Consider the following 16,450-nt stretch of genomic DNA (forward strand, 5'->3'; position numbering starts at 1 on the left):
TTTCCCATTTTAATGTGAACTGAAAAATTATCCCTGTCTCTCCTTGCTGTCTTATAGTTTGGCTTCATAAATAAAGTATACTCTTTAGTGTGTTAAGATTGATCATTTTATTCCTTTTCTGGCCTTGAATCTCACAGAAGTAGAGAATATTGCAGACATTAGATCAGGCATTTATTCTTCACTTTACCTCAATGTTCATAGACCAAGTCTTTAATATTATTTAATCTGAAGGTCAGCTTCCTCTTACCACGTAGGATCTGAGTGTCCTTGTAGACGCTACTCCCTGAATGGCCCACACATTCATCCCACAAAAAGTGTGCCTGAGAAAGGAGACATGCCTGCTCCACCGCAACAGAGAGGGACACAAAGGAGGAAGGGGCAAAGGACACATGCAATGTGGGGCTTGTTTGTTTCTCTTTTGTTTCTTTAAGATTTTATGTGAAAAATCCATGAGATGTGAGCATTTAAGACTTGAAAAAAATGCTGATTTAATTTAGAGGATAAAATTAATCAAGAGGTTCTAGAATTTTAATATGATGATATGCTGGCAAATAAAACTACGTAATTTCTACTCATTTTGTTTTCTACTGATTTGGGCTTTATGAAGAGCTATGTCATCAAAAAACCTTTTTATTTTCCCCCTGAAAAACTGTTGCTTTAGGTATCTCTGGGTCCTACAGGATCAGATTGGCCCTACAGGATCAGAGGAGAGGTGCGGTCTCAAGCCGTCATGTTCAAACTATAACACTTTCTCTTAAATGATATTTTAAGGTCTGTTTCCAACTATATTGACATTCGTGAGGTCAGACTCTCAGGAATAGTTACTAAATCAGTGTTAAATGCTTTGTCTCTTTTATTATCAATTTTATCAGGTAATCTTTATAAAGCAACCAGACAACATTGACTGAGGTCATTTACTTTGTATCTTCCACAAGAGTCTTTGCTTTTTTTCCCCCCAAATAATTGAGAACTGTACTCTGAGGGCCCTTATAAGAACATGAATAGAATTTGATTCTTTTCTAAAGGATAATTTGAGGGGAAAAACTTTTACATTTGATTGTGTGCATATAGTTGTTCAGGAAAAGGAATAATAGATTACATATCTAAAGAGCTCTTATAATTAGTAAGAAAAAGATTATGGAAATAGGCAAGGAATAGAAAACAGGAATTTACATGGAATTAAAAATAGCCAAAATTTATTTAAAAGACCTATCTAATGCAAATTAAAATGTAAGGGCAGTAATTTTTGTCTGACAATTACTAGTAATTACTCAATAACTATATATTGACTGAAAGTATGTATTATAGTAACAAATTTCTCCCATCAAATTGGAAAAGACTTTTAAAAATGATATGAATTCTCAGACTTGACAGGATATCCAGGCAAAAGATAGTAGCACCAGGTAACTACCAATTCAAACTAGGGATGTTAAACATCTAGATTCTCCTTCAGCTCACAGTTGTTGGATAAATTAAGAAGAGAAATATATTTTCGAACAGAATATAGTCATTCTCAACCCATTTGCACTTTAAAAAATAATTGACAACAATGTTAAGGTAAATGAGGTTGCAAGGCAACCTCAACTTACTCTATAAAAGAAAAATTAGGGGACTTCCCTGGTGGCATAGTGGTTAAGAATCCACCTGTCAATGCAGGGGACACAGGTTCAAGCCCTGGTCAGGTAAGATCCTACATGCCGCGGAGCAACCAAGCCCATGTGCAACAGCTACTGAGCCTGCGCTCTAGAGCCCACGAGCCACAACAGCTGAGCTCGCGTGCTGCAACTACTGAAGCCCACACGCCTAGAGCCCGTGCTCTGCAACAAGAGAAGCCACCACAATGCGAAGCCCACGCGCCACAACTAGAGAAAGCCCGTGCACAGCAACGAAGACCCAACGCAGCCAAAAAAATTTAAAAACAGAAAAATTAGTTTAAATAATATCATTTAAATAAAAAGGATTTAGAATACAAGAAATTTTACACTAAGGTATATATAAATAGATATTAACTCCAAATATTACTATCCCTGGTAAGAAAAGCATAGAGGATATAGAAAAGAGCAAAGAAGCAGATAATCTGAATAAGGTCACTAAACAGAGGTGGAGTTTCTCCTCCCCCATCAGCCTTGATTCTAAGACACAGTAGAAAACTCTGAGGGAAAAAAAAAAAGTGCCGATCTATCCTTGTCATATTATTGACACTTCTTAATGTTTGGGCTTCTCCTCCCAAAATTAATTATTTTCTTCCTCTACAGTTTATCTGTGGTGCCCAGAAACCACTGACTTCCTGGAATTTTTATTAAGAATTCCACATTCCTGCCATGTTTTTCAGATACTGTGGCCTCCGCCAATAAATTCTAATAAATTTTCACTTCTTTTCTTTCAATAACATCCTAGAGAATATGATTCAGACACAAATTAATCACCGATCATGTTAATGGCTCCTACGAGTTTACTTCCGATACCCCTTATTATATTAAATCAACTTGATAGTGTGCTAGATCATTGCCCAGCTGGGTTTTCATAAAAGCACTGGTATTTAATATGATTTATACCTGGTTTTCTGCTAATATCTTTGCTTATTGTATGCTTTATTTTTAAAACAGACATTCTTAGCTAATGGCTCCCCTTTAAAATATATCATACTTTAAAAATATTTCACAGGAAGCATTTTACAGTAAAATATGTTACTGATATTACAGTCACTTAATAGTGAACAGGAACAATTTATTTAATTTCCAATCAAAATGTTAATATTTGACTTGTAGTTTGGAAAAAGTACATGTACATATATATGTTTTGCTTGTTTAAAAGATCAATTATATGTCAAGATTATTAGAAAATTTAAAGCACTGCATTTTTTTAAAGCTTTGCAGCAAAGGGGCAGCTCTGGGAAAACCATTTGAAGCATCTGCTGAAGATGTAGCAAGTGTGGCAAGTTTCATTGAGACAAAGCTTGTTACATGCTATCTACGGATGAGGAAACCTGACCTTGCCCTGAATCATGCACACAGGTAAAATGAAGTGTTAATAGCTACAAATAAGTACTATCTGTGCAAGCAGTGGGTATTATGTGAGAGTTAACATATTAACATATGTTAATCATTATGTTATTATGATTAACTTAGATTCCATTTAAATTTAAAGACAAAACAAAAAACATTTCTTTACTACTCGATTTATGTTAAACTAAGCAATCATAGAGATCACAAAGGGCATCTCAAAACCTAATGGAAGAAAGAGAACCATAAATAATTATCCATAAAGCCAGACAAAATAAAAAGGCAGATAACTGTAGTAGCAAATTACAGCAGGAAGAAAGGAGGGAACGAATAAGGTTAAGTAAGTGTTGAGAAGGATTTCCAAAATTGCCCAAAATACAGAGAATGGTAGAAGGAAATCCCAACTGTGAAACATGAGTAAAGACTCAAAAGCTTATTGCTTATTTGGAGATAGCATAGCTGCTTCAAAGGATGCTATGCAGGGGTAAGTGTGACAGCTGTCCAAAGGTGTGAAACACTTTTTAATCTATGTCCTTAAAGATTTCTTTTATATATTTCTATCCCTCTTCAGAACTCTGTCTTAGCTTGTGGCTTCCTAGAATCCTCAGGATTACCCAGCCCTATCTTTTTTTTCTATAAAAATGTCCTGTTTCCTAAAGGCCTTGCTCTTATCATGGGTAATATTCAGTTTAATCTACAGCAAAGATAAAGTGATTATGTTATGTCTTTCAAATAGCTCTTTTCTTAGAATTATGACGCCTCTACCCCTCCCTGCCTGGCTTAGAGTGATTGACCTAAATATTTAGTCTTGTTCATTTTCTGATCTCACACATCCTGGACTTCTTTTGGATACAAATAATAAAACTAATATCAACATGAAAACATAATGCCTGCCCTGTTAATAACCACGAGGAAACACAATTATCAATTATATTAATACTCATTACGTGAGCAGGAGATCTGCCAACATGCTAAAAATCATTTACAACTCTACATCCACAATGATGTAAAAGTTCCGCCAAAGATTCTTCATGGCTCTAAGGAGACCTCAAGCTTGTAGGCTTAAGCTTGACATCAAGGACAACAAAACCACTTTGAAATTCATAAGATAACCTGCTTGAAAGAAATTTTCTTGCTTTAAGTAAACTGCAGAACCTAAACACAGATTCTCTTTGACACCAAAGAAAATTAGACTCTATAGTTTCTGGAAACACCTTATGCAACCATCGTTTTCAAACCCAATATCAGGACATATGGTTATGTCAAAGAATTTCATTCCATTTCCATTTGAAAGGAAAAAGCCACTTGGGTGACTTGTGAGCTCAATGGAAAAAATATTTAAAATTGGAAATAGCCCAGAAAATCTATAGGCATACATAAACAATACTGAATTGAGATGCACTTGAAAGTAATTATTTATCACCTTCTCCACGGTTTTCACTACACATAAGAAGTGCCACCAAAATGGCCTGCATATTAAGGAAAATATCTCCTGGATATTAGAATGGTTTGATGGATTTTCAAATCGTTTTTAATAATGAAAGGATTCTAAATGGTATGGTCATGTCAATATTTAATTCAGTGTTATAAAAATAAGTAATGAACATTAATCAAAATTGTACTACAAGAAACAAGGATGCAAGGATTAGTTTCAATAGATTCACTATTTAGGCTTAGAAACTTTTATTTGAAAACTAAGCATGCTCTTTCAAGACCTTGAAAATTACTGAAGGGAGGATATATAATGATGAATAGTAAACTAATCTTCCCCATTATGCTAGGATTAACTTTTGTATCCTTTTTATTCTATTGTAAAATAACTTTTGCTTCTTTTTCTGAGTTGAACATTAAGAAATGGAAATCAATAGAGGTTAAACAGTCAATTCATACAATTAACAATGCACCAACTGAAATAAATCATTTTGCTACCCAGCAAAATGTCATATTGCAGAACTGCAGAAGACAGTGCATATGATTCTAATATTTAAATGTTTTTAAAGATCTCAGATTTTAAAGTAGAACCTGAAACATAAATATATTTCTCAAAATAAATAAATTAATCAGGATACTCAGTCTATAAATAGCCTACAACCATTAGTTATACACTGAATGCAGAATATTGCTTTTGTATTATTACCACATTGTGATGGTTGATACTAATCATGGATCAAAATTAAAATATTCCCTTTTTGCATTTATTTGCATTTGCTGAAGCATCCTTTCTTTAATTTTATGTAAATGTGAGGTCTACTGCATATCTTTAGGGGATTTGTTAACACAAAAATTAGCTTGAAAACCATCACATAGTTTTGCTTCTGATAAAAAGTAACTGCATATTGTTATGTCATGTAGAAGACTACAAAAACCATAACTTTATGGTTTTAGGTTCAACAAAGATACATTTTGAAATTAATTAGGCAAGTGTTGACATTTATGATAATAAGTAATACAAAGGCTTTAGAAACAACTGTTAACAAGTTTTTCTTTTTTTAAATAACATATCCAAAATGACAAATATGGATATCATTTTTTTTTTTTTTTACTTCAACCAAAAGTGATGCCTAGACTCATCAGTCGAACATATCAACTCTGTGCTCACTTCATCAAACTAGTATCATTGTTTATCAGTGGTGTCTTGAACATTCCTAAGACTGATTTCTAATTACTGCTATCTTATCAAGAATAGAAATCCTGCTATAACTCTTTTTCTATCATATAATTATATGTTTATATGTATAATTGTAAAGATTCTAATGATGCATATCAACTTTTTTGCATATTTCCCACCTTTATATTGCTGCTGTTTGCTTGTTTTTGCTGCAGAATTTTGATGCCACAAGGTGGCAGGCAAGATGAAGTCTAAAATAGCAAATATGTGGAAATGAGCCTCTTTTCAAAATTGTAATGGTGTCATCTACATTCATTCATTCATTCAACAAATATTTATTGAATGATCACCAAGAGCTTCTGCTAGGCAGTGGGGGTGGCAGTTGTAAACAGGAAATATGTGGTGTTTATGCACATTAGAAGAGGTAGCAAAGTTTAAAAAACAAATACTAATAAATATGAGAAAAAAGAGAGTGTGATAAATGCAACGAAGGTAATGACATAATTTCAGGTTGCAGAGGCAGCATTGTATATTAAATCAGAGCATGGAGTCTGAATCTGACTGCTCAGGTTTTAATTCTGACTCCCCCACTCACCAGTTAGCCTGAGTTTAATTCTCTATAAAATTGGGTTATAATAATATTACCTACTTTACAAATACTATATCACAAGGTTTTGTGAAAATTAAACATAAACCCATGGATTCTTTATTCCAGCCATGATAGAGTTACTGGTACTGGGCCTGCCTTCCTGCTATAAATAAGTATAAAACTGGACAAAATATATGAGACGACTCTGTTTAGGCACTGGAAAATGGTCATAGCAGGACTTTGATCCTTGAGAGAAGGACAGTATACATGGTGAGCCCCACAATTTTCTTAGCTTTTTGCTGGGGTTGTTTTCCTGCCCTTGCTCAGGGAGTTGGCGATCACGTTAAATGTTAAACTGAAATCTCAATGGGCTGAGGAAGCAGAGATTAGAATACCAGGCTGCCAAAAAAGCTGTAATTTACAGGGCAGGTGACCAAAGGAGAAATAGCTATGTGAGGGGGTTGGGGTTAGAAGACTGCATGAGGATTTGCTGCAGGTTCTTGGCCAATATAAGAAGTGAGACGTCATGTAGCAGAGACTGCCTGCTATGGGACTAAGTGCTAAGTGAAAATACCAGAGGACCTGCAGTGATGGGAGATCCTGAAGTACCAGTGTGAAGAGACCTCACTGAGTACCTAAGGCATTCAGCTCAAACCCCAGAAAGACCATGCTTTAAGAGTTAGTACCATGACCTCCAAAATGGACCACTCCTTAGGATTAAACTCAAAGGCAAAACAGACCTGCCTTAATAGAGACTAAAACCATGCATGACAAGAACAAGAGTGTTTTCCATTTAATTGCCTGATAGGAAAAATATTCAACAACTTCACAGGGATGATGTCATAATCTCAATTCTTTACTAAGTTTCATCGAAAATGTCCAGCATAAAACTAAAAATTTCTGTACATTCAAAGAAATAGGGAGATGAGACTCATATTTAAGAAAATAAACAGTCCGTACAATCAGACCCCAAGATGGCTCAGATGTTAGAATTGGTAGAAAAAGATTTTAAAGAAGCTACAAAAAATAGATCCAAAGATCCTGAGGCAAAGATGATCATAATAAGTGAAGAGATGAGAATCTCAACAGAAAAATAGAAACTATAGAAAAAAACCAAATGGAGATTTTAGCATGGATTAATGAAATATCTAAAATAAAAATATACTGATTGACCTTGACATCAGATTGAAGACTTAGTACTAAAGAAAGGATTAGTGAACATGAAGACAAATCAGTAGAAATTACCCCATATGAACACAGAGGAAAAAAAGATATTTTAAAAAATTAACCAATGCTTCAGTGACCTATCCTCAGAGACAGTAACAGGCAATCTAGCATACATGTAACTGTCCCAAAGGGAAAAGAAAGAGAGAAAAGGGCATAAAAGTAATTACTAGAAATGTTCCATATTTGGTTTTAAAAAAAGTAAAATCTAGTTAGCCCCAACTAAAATAAATACAAAGAGAACCACATCTAGAAACAGCATAAGCAAACTTTTGAAAACTCAAGACAGAGAGAAAATATTAAAGGCAGATAAAAGAAAACAACATGTAACACACAGGGACAATGATACAAATAACAGGTGACTTTTAATCAGAAATAATGGAGACCAAAATACAATGGAACAGGAAGTTTAAAGTGCTGAAAGAAAAATGATGTCAAACAAGAATTCAACAACAACAACAAAAATTCTTCAAAATGAGAGTGAGATAAATACATTTTTAAATAACTAAAGTTAAAAATTAATCTTGAGCAGATCTGCACTTTGAGAAATGATAAATATTTCAAGCTGAAGTAAATGACAATAGAGTAAAATTTGCATCTACAAAAAGGAATGAAGAGCATCAGAAATGGTAAATAAGTGAGTAAACATAAAACACTATATTTCTTCTCAAAATTTATTTAAGGATGAATGACTATTTAAGGAAAAAATAGTGTTCTATCATATTATCTAAGGTAAAAATAATAAGATTACATATTTTGATGCGCAATATTTGACTACAATATCACAAAAACCTGTGGGAGGAGGCACAACTGGAATTTTACTACTAAAGCTTTTACATGAGGTAGTACAATATTAACTCTAAGTAGCCTGTGTTAAATTAAAAATGCATGTTATAATCCCTAGAGTAATCATTAAAAATATTACGAGTATAGCTAGAAAGCCAATTATGGACTTAAAATTATATATACTAAAGAATATTTAATTAACTGAAGTCAAGAAAGGAGGAAGAGAAGAACAAATAATGGATGGGACACTGGAAGATAATAGCAAGACAATAGGTTTGAACAAAATCATTAATAATTACATTAAACATACTACACTAATTGACTAAACAATCCAATTATAAGGCAGATATCGTCAGTCTGGATTAAATCACAAGATTCAACTATGTTCTATCTACAAAAAGACATAGTTTGAAAGTAAAAGGAAGGAAAATGACATACCATACAGTAAACATAAAAATCTGTTTTTCTGTCAGGCTTGGCTATGTTACTATCAGACAAAGTAGGTCTCAAGAAAAGGAGTATTACCAAGGATAAAAATAAGGCTCAACAAAATTTTGAAAATTTGAAATTTGACAGAGCTTGTTCTCTGACTATAATGCAATTAAATTAGAAATCATTAAGATATCTAGAAAAACCCCTCCAAATACTTGGAAATTAAACAATACACATCTAAATAACCCATCAGTCAAAATATAAGAAAATAAAATAACAAAGGCTTGGATTTGAATTTCTGCTTCATCACTTACTAGCTTTGACTTTCACAAGTAACTTAACTTCACTTTGCCTCAGTTTTCTCATCTTTAAATCTAAGTAAACTGGTTAAAATCACTCCTAAATCTTAAAATATATCAGATTTGTATTTTGTTTCAATCCCACCACCAATAACGAATGCAGATTATTTTCAATGGTAATAACAGCATAAACTCTACATATGCATAGAGGACACTATTATTTTTAAAATACCCTTTAGATGTGAAAAGATGTTCAACATCCCTACTTATTGGAGAAATGCAAATCAAAACTACAGTGAGATACCACTTACACCAGTCACAACGGCCATCATTAAAATGTCTACAAATAACAAATGCTGGAGAGGGTGCGGAGAAAAGGGATCCCTCCTACATTCCCATTAGTGGGAATGCGAATGTGCTGCAGCCACTATGGAAAACAATATGGAGGTTCCTCAGAAAACTAAAAATAGAATCACCATATGATGCAACAATCCCACTCCTAGGCATATATCTGGACAAAACTATAATTCAAAAAGATACATGCACCCCTATGTTCATAGCAGCATTATTCACAATAGCCAAGACATGGAAACAACCTAAATGTCCATCAACAGACGAATGAATAAAGAAGATGTGGTACATATATGCAATGGAATCCTACTCAGCCATAAAAAAAGAACAAAATAATGCCATTTGCAGCAACATGGATGCAACTAGAGATCATCATACTAAGTGAAGTAAGTCAGAAAGAGAAAGACAAATGCCATATGATATCACTTATATGTGGAATCTAAAATATGACACAAATGAACTTATCTACAAAACAGAAACAGACTCACAGACATAGAGAACAGACTTGTGGTTGCCAAGGGGAAGGCAGGGTGGGGGAAGTATCAACTGGGAGTTTGGGGTTAGTAGATACAAACTATTACATATAGAATGGATAAAAAACAAGGTCTTACTGTATAGCACAGGGAACTATATCCAATAGCCTGGGATAAACCATAACGGAAAAGAATATAAAAAAAGAGTGTATATATGTGTATAACTGAGTCACTTTGCTATACAGCAGAAATTAACACAACATTGTAAATCAACTATACTTCAATAAAAAAATAAGATAAAATAAAATACCCTTTTTGAACCCAAGATATACTCAATAAAGTAGACAATTTGGAAACGTCTATGAAAATACAACTTTGGGGGGCATCATTATTTATAACTTTGAGGATAATTAAAATGCTCAGAGGTGATATGAGCTTAAAGCATTACAGAGATTCATGAGTTTTAGAATAAACTGGTTCATAATAGAAGTAACAGAAATTTTGAAAATTTCTTGCAGATCTCATGAAATGAGATATTTTAAATACAACATGCTCCTCTTTACCATAACTGAATGTTCAAAATTTGGCCAGGAGTGATATCAGAGATATGGCAGAACAGGAGGTTCCCAGCTTGTATCATCCCCTGGCAACAATAACTTGGCAGCCATTCACAAACAAAAAGTGTCTTTCTGGGAGCTTTGGAATCCAGGTAGGACACTGTGAAACCTCAGGGGGGCCCACAACCAAGGAAGTCTGTTTTAATAAAGCAGGCCCAAACCAAGGGGGATGGCACCCCTATAGTGTCCCTAGCAAGACTCAGAAACAGTTCTGACCCTGTGGATTTGGCTATAGCCCCATTTGACCTTGGTCCTGCCACCAGCACAAGATGCCAAGGAACCTAGGAGAAGTCATGCCTGCCTATGCCTCAGTAATAAACCCACAGCTATGGACACTGAAGTAACTCATGATCTGACTCCATCCCCTTTCAGCCACCATCGATAAGCAGTCCTACCAGCCCAGGGACCTGGCTGGAGACATACTTATTTGCATCCCCAGAGATCCTGAAATGTCCCTGTGACACAGCTCTAGCCCCTCCCCACTGCAGTCAGGGAACAGTTCTAGCCACCTAGGGATCTGGTGGGAGACATGACCATCCATGCCTTCAGAGCTATGACTTCAGATCTCATTTCCAGTTGTGTATCCTGAAGCAATCTTGGGCCTCAGTTCCAGCTCCTATTAGCCATAGTCCAGAGCCAGCCGGTCTGTCCAGGGACCCACCCAGTGGCCCAGTAGAAGCCCTTCCAAGGACTCAAAGAGAAGCATATCTTTCCACATACCTGATAACAGGACCACTGTCTGCAGACCCTGAAGTGGAACCTTGTACCAGCACCAGCCCTACTAATCAAGGTTCTAGAGGCAGTTCTGTCCATCCAGGGACCAAGTAGGATCCACACCAGCCCAAGTCCCTGGTAACAGGCTCACCAAACACAGAGCCCACTGTGAACACAGGAACAGCCAAGTAATCTAGCTCTAATCCATCTCAACTGTAATTCTGCAGGTACTCCCATCAGCCTGGGAAACCAATAGAAGCCAACATTGGAGCACCTAAATATGTAAGGCAAATATTAACAGACTGAAGGAATAAATAGACAGCAATACAATAATAGTAGGGAACTTCAATACCCCACTCTCAATAATGGATACATTATCCAGACAGAAAATCAATAAGGAAAAAACAGACTTGAATAACACTATAGACTAAGTTGGTATAATTGACATATACAGAACATTCCATCCAACAGCACAAGAATACACATTTTTTCCAAGCACACACAGAACATTCTCCAGGATAGATCATATGTTGGCCCACAAAGCAAGTCTTAACAAATTAATGAAGATTGAAATCATATCAAGTATCCCTTTCCAACCACAATGATATAAAACTAGGAATAATAATAGGAGGAATATTGAAAAATTCGGAAATACATGTAAATTAAACAACATACTCTGGAAAATCCAATAAAAAAGGAATCAGAAAATATCTTGAGACAAACAAAAATGAAAACAACATACCAAAAACTTATGTAATGCAGCAAAAGCAGTTCTAAGAGGGAAATTTATAGCAGTAAACAACTACATTAAGAAAAAAGGAAGATGTCAAATAAGCAACCTAACTTTACACCTCAAGGAACTTGAAAAAGAAGAACAAACTAAGCCCAAATTTAGCAGAAGGAAGGAAAGAATAAAGATTAGAGCAAAACGAATGAAAAAGAGACTAGAAAAACAATGTAAAAAATCAACAAAACTAGAAGATGTTTTGAAAAGATAAATAAAATTGACAAAATTTTAGCTAGACTAACCAAAAAAAGAGAGAGAGGACTCAAAATTATAAATGAATGAGAAGACATTACAGCTTATATCACAGAAATACAAAGGATCATAAGAGACTACTATGAAATATTATACACCAACAAATTGGATAGCCTAGAAGACATGGACAAATTCCTAGAAACATACAACCTGCTATGAAAAACATCATGAAGAAATAGAAAATCTGAACAGACTAATAAGTATGCATTTTGAAGCAGCAATCAAAAGCCTCCCAACAAAGAAAAGACTAGGACCAGATGGCTTCACTAGTGAATTATACCAAACATTTAAATAATTAACACCAGTCCTTCTCAAACTCTTTCAAAAGTAGAAGAGGAGGAAATACTTCCAAACTAATTTTACAAGGCCAGCATTACTCTAATACTAAAGACAAATAAGGACACTACAAGAAAGGAAAATTACAGGTCAATATCCTTAATGAACATAGATGCAAAAGTCATGAACAAAATACTAGCAAAGCAAATTCAACAGCACATTGAAAGGCTCACACATCATAATCAAGTGAGATTTATTCTTGGGATGCAAGGTTCCCAGGACATACACATATTAACAAACATGATATATCACCTTAAGAAAATAAAAGATAAAAATTATATGATCATCTGAATAGATGCAGGAAAAAAGCATTTGACAAAATTTAACATTCTTTCATGATTAAAAACTCTCAGCAAATTAGGTATAAAAGGAATGTACCTCAACATAATAAAGACAACATATGACCATCATACTCAACAGTAAAAAGCTGAAAGTTCTTCCTCTAAGATCAGGAACAAGATAAGGATTCTGACTCTTGCCATTTTTAATTCAACATAGTACTGGAAGTCCTATACAGAGCAATTAGGCAAGAAAAATAAATAAAAGCCATGTAAATAAGAAAGGAAGAAGCAAAACTGTCTCTATTTGCAGATGATATGATCTTATAAATAGAAAGCCTTAAAGCCTCCACAAAGAAACTGTTAGAACTAATAAATGAATTCAGCAAAGTTGCAGGATACAAAATTAATATACAAAAATTATTTGCATTTCTATACACAACAGTGACTATCCAAAAAAGAAATTAAGAAAACAATCTTATTTACAGTAGCATCAAAAATAATAAAATAATACTTAGGAATAAATTTAACTAAGGAGATGAAATACTGGTACACTGAAAACTGTAAGACATTGATGAAAGATGGAAGAAGACATAAATAAATAGAAAGGTATCCTGTATTCATGGATTGGAAGAATAAATATTGTTAAAATTCCATACTACCCAAAGAAATCTATAGATTTAGTGTAGATTTATACACTAAATATAAAAAAGTTCAATGGCATTTTTCAAAGAAGTAGAAAAAAATCAGTCAAAATTCATGTGGAACCACAAAAAAACTGAATAGCCAAAGCAATCTTGAGAAAGAAGAACAGAGCTGAAGGCATCAACTTCCTGACTTCAAACTATATTACAAAGCTATCAAACCAGAATGGTGCTGGAAAAGAATAAAGAGCCTAGAAGTAAATCCACATGTATATGGTCAATGAGTCTAAGACAAGGATGTCAAGAATACAAAATGGGAAAAGGTTAGTCTCTTTAATAAATGACATTGAAAAAACTGGATATCCACATGCAAAAGAATGAAATTAGACCCTTACATTATACCATATACAAAAATCAACTCAAAATGGATTAAAGACTTAAATTAAGACCTGAAACTATAAAACTCCTAGAAGAAATCATAGGGGAAAATCTCTTTGACATTGGTTTTGGCAGTGATGTTTTGGATATGACACAAAAGCACAGGCAACAAAAGCAAAAATAAACGAGTGGGGCTATGTCAAACTAAAAACTTATGCACAGCAAAGGAAATAACAAAATCAAAAGGCAACCTATGAAATAAAAGAAAATATTTGCAAACCATATATTAGGGGTTGCAAACCATGGCAAGGGGTTAGATATCCAAAATATAGAGGGAAGAGATATGGGGATATATGTATATGTATAGCTGATTCACTTTGTTATAAAGCAGAAACTAACACACCATTGTAAAGCAATTATACTCCAATAAAGATGTTAAAAAATTAAAAAAAAAATATATATATATATATAAGGAACTCTTACAACTCAATAGCAAAAAAAAAAAAACCCTGATTTTTAAAATGGGCAAAAGATTGGAACAGACATTTTTCCAAAGAAGACATAAAAATGGCCAACAGAGATATGAGCATCACTAATGATCAGGGAAATGCACATCAAAACAACGAACTACCACCTCAGACCTGTTAGAACGGCTATTATCAAAAAGGCGAGATAACAAGTATTAGCAACGATGTGGAAAAAGGGAACCCTTGTGCACTGTTGATGGGAATGTAAACTACTATAGCCAAAATGGAAAACAATATGGAGGTTCCTCGAAAAATGTTAAAGGAACTACAGTATGATCCAGCAATCCCACTGCTGGATATACAGCCAAAGAAACAAAGTCAGTATCTTGAAAAAACATCTGCACTCCCGTGTTCACTACAACATTATTCACAATACCCAAGATGTAAAACAATCTAAGTGTCTGTTGACAGATGAATGGATAAAGAAAATGTGAAACAGATACATACACACACACAATATTATTCAGCCATAAAAAAGTAGGGAATCCTGCAATGTGTGACAATATGAATGAACCCGGAGGACATTAAACTAAGTAAAATAAGCCAGACACAGAAAGACAAACACTGTATGATCTCACTTATATGTGGAATCTAAAAAGTCTAACTCAGAGAATCAGAGAGTAAAATATTTCTTGCTAGGGCCTGAAGGTGGGGAAAATGTGGAGATATTCGTCAAAGGGCATAAACTTTCAGCATGGTGACTATAGTTAATAATACTGTATTGTATACTTGAAATTTGATAAGAAAGATGCTGAGAGTTCTCACCACACTGGGGGAAAAAAAAAAAAAGGAACTATGTGAGATGTGAGGTGATAGGTGTGTTAAGTGATTGTAGTAGTCATTTCACAATGTATACATGTATCAAACTATCATATTTTACACCTTAAATACATATAGTTTTTGGCAAGTATGCCTCAATAAAACTTAGGGGAAAATTAAAATTAAAATAGCTAAGCTAAAAAAAAAAGTGGCCATTAAATTCAACAAGTCAATAGCATTCGATGAAACAAAATTCTCACAATCTTAGGTGAACTTAAAACTACAATACTAATAGTAAAACAAAAGAGGACATTGCTGGAGCCACTTTCTTGATATGAAAAAATGTTTAGGCTACTAAGTATCAGTGTTGATACTGCTTATAGGGGGATAATAATAGGAAACACAAAAGAAAAAGATGTGATCTTACCTGAGATATACATAACCCTGGGTACCTCACAGTGCTTTGCTTTGAGAAAACATATGGGTGACTATTTTGATGACACTGCCATTCATAAAAAACATTACATTACCCATGCTATTTTTCTAAACTCTTAAGGAAAGGGCTTCAGTTTAAATATCCCTGCTCTTCCTAGTCCTATCCTCTGTGATCCCTAAATTACAGGTTGTTACTTTCAGTTGAATGAAATAAGCATAGTCTGTATGTGTTTGTGTGCCTGTGTATGCTTGTATGTTTGCATGAGCTTGCAAGTGTGGAGAAAACAAGGGGAAATCATGGCATGCCATTTTAAGGATATCTGGTTGGACTTTTAGCAAGTAGGCACTTTGCCTCTTTGAAAACTTAGGCATATTAAAATACTGTGTGAATCATTAGTACATTTATATCTCTTTCTATTTTACCCCCATAAAAATATATTTACCTATAAAAAAGATGCTCTCACTGAAGATTGTATTAAACACTCCAAGTTTTCCTTTCAACCCTAAAAAGGAATATAAAACATGCCAGTTTCTATGGAATGGCAAAGATTGTGTTCACTGTACCATACTGCAGGGAACAGGTACAATACCTCTCTGCAGTGCAAAGCTGACCACGTTAAGCAATTGTTCTCAAGCAGGAACAAGAACAAGCATTTATTGAACACCTGCCAGGTAGCAGTTGTGAATTAAGCATTTCATATGCCATCTCAGTTAATCCTTCCAAGTAACTTCCTGAGAAAGTTTCCTTACTACCATTTACAGATGAAGGAACTACATCCCAGCAAATCTATGATATCACAGTAATTTTTCTATCTCCTAGATATTCTGGCTGTCATCACATTTCATCCTAAATTATGAAAATCATAGCATCTTTAAAATGTGAAGCGGTTCCCATACAGACAGTGGTGGCAGTGGGATGTGGTGGGCATTTTCCCTGTAATTAGAAAATCTAGGTGCAA

General features: G+C 34.4%; 1 protein-coding gene across 1 annotated transcript in view; it reads left to right on the forward strand.

Annotated features, from left to right (window-relative positions):
• SPATA16 (spermatogenesis associated 16) overlaps positions 1-16,450 on the forward strand; it is a 232,567-nt gene that overhangs the window by 51,106 nt on the left and 165,011 nt on the right. The window contains exon 2 of the mRNA XM_061193423.1: positions 2,869-3,014. Within this exon, the coding sequence (XP_061049406.1) occupies positions 2,869-3,014 (146 nt within the window). The remainder of the gene's footprint in view (positions 1-2,868; positions 3,015-16,450) is intronic.

This window comes from Eubalaena glacialis, chromosome 6, assembly GCF_028564815.1.
Source record: "Eubalaena glacialis isolate mEubGla1 chromosome 6, mEubGla1.1.hap2.+ XY, whole genome shotgun sequence".
NCBI lineage: Eukaryota > Metazoa > Chordata > Mammalia > Artiodactyla > Balaenidae > Eubalaena > Eubalaena glacialis.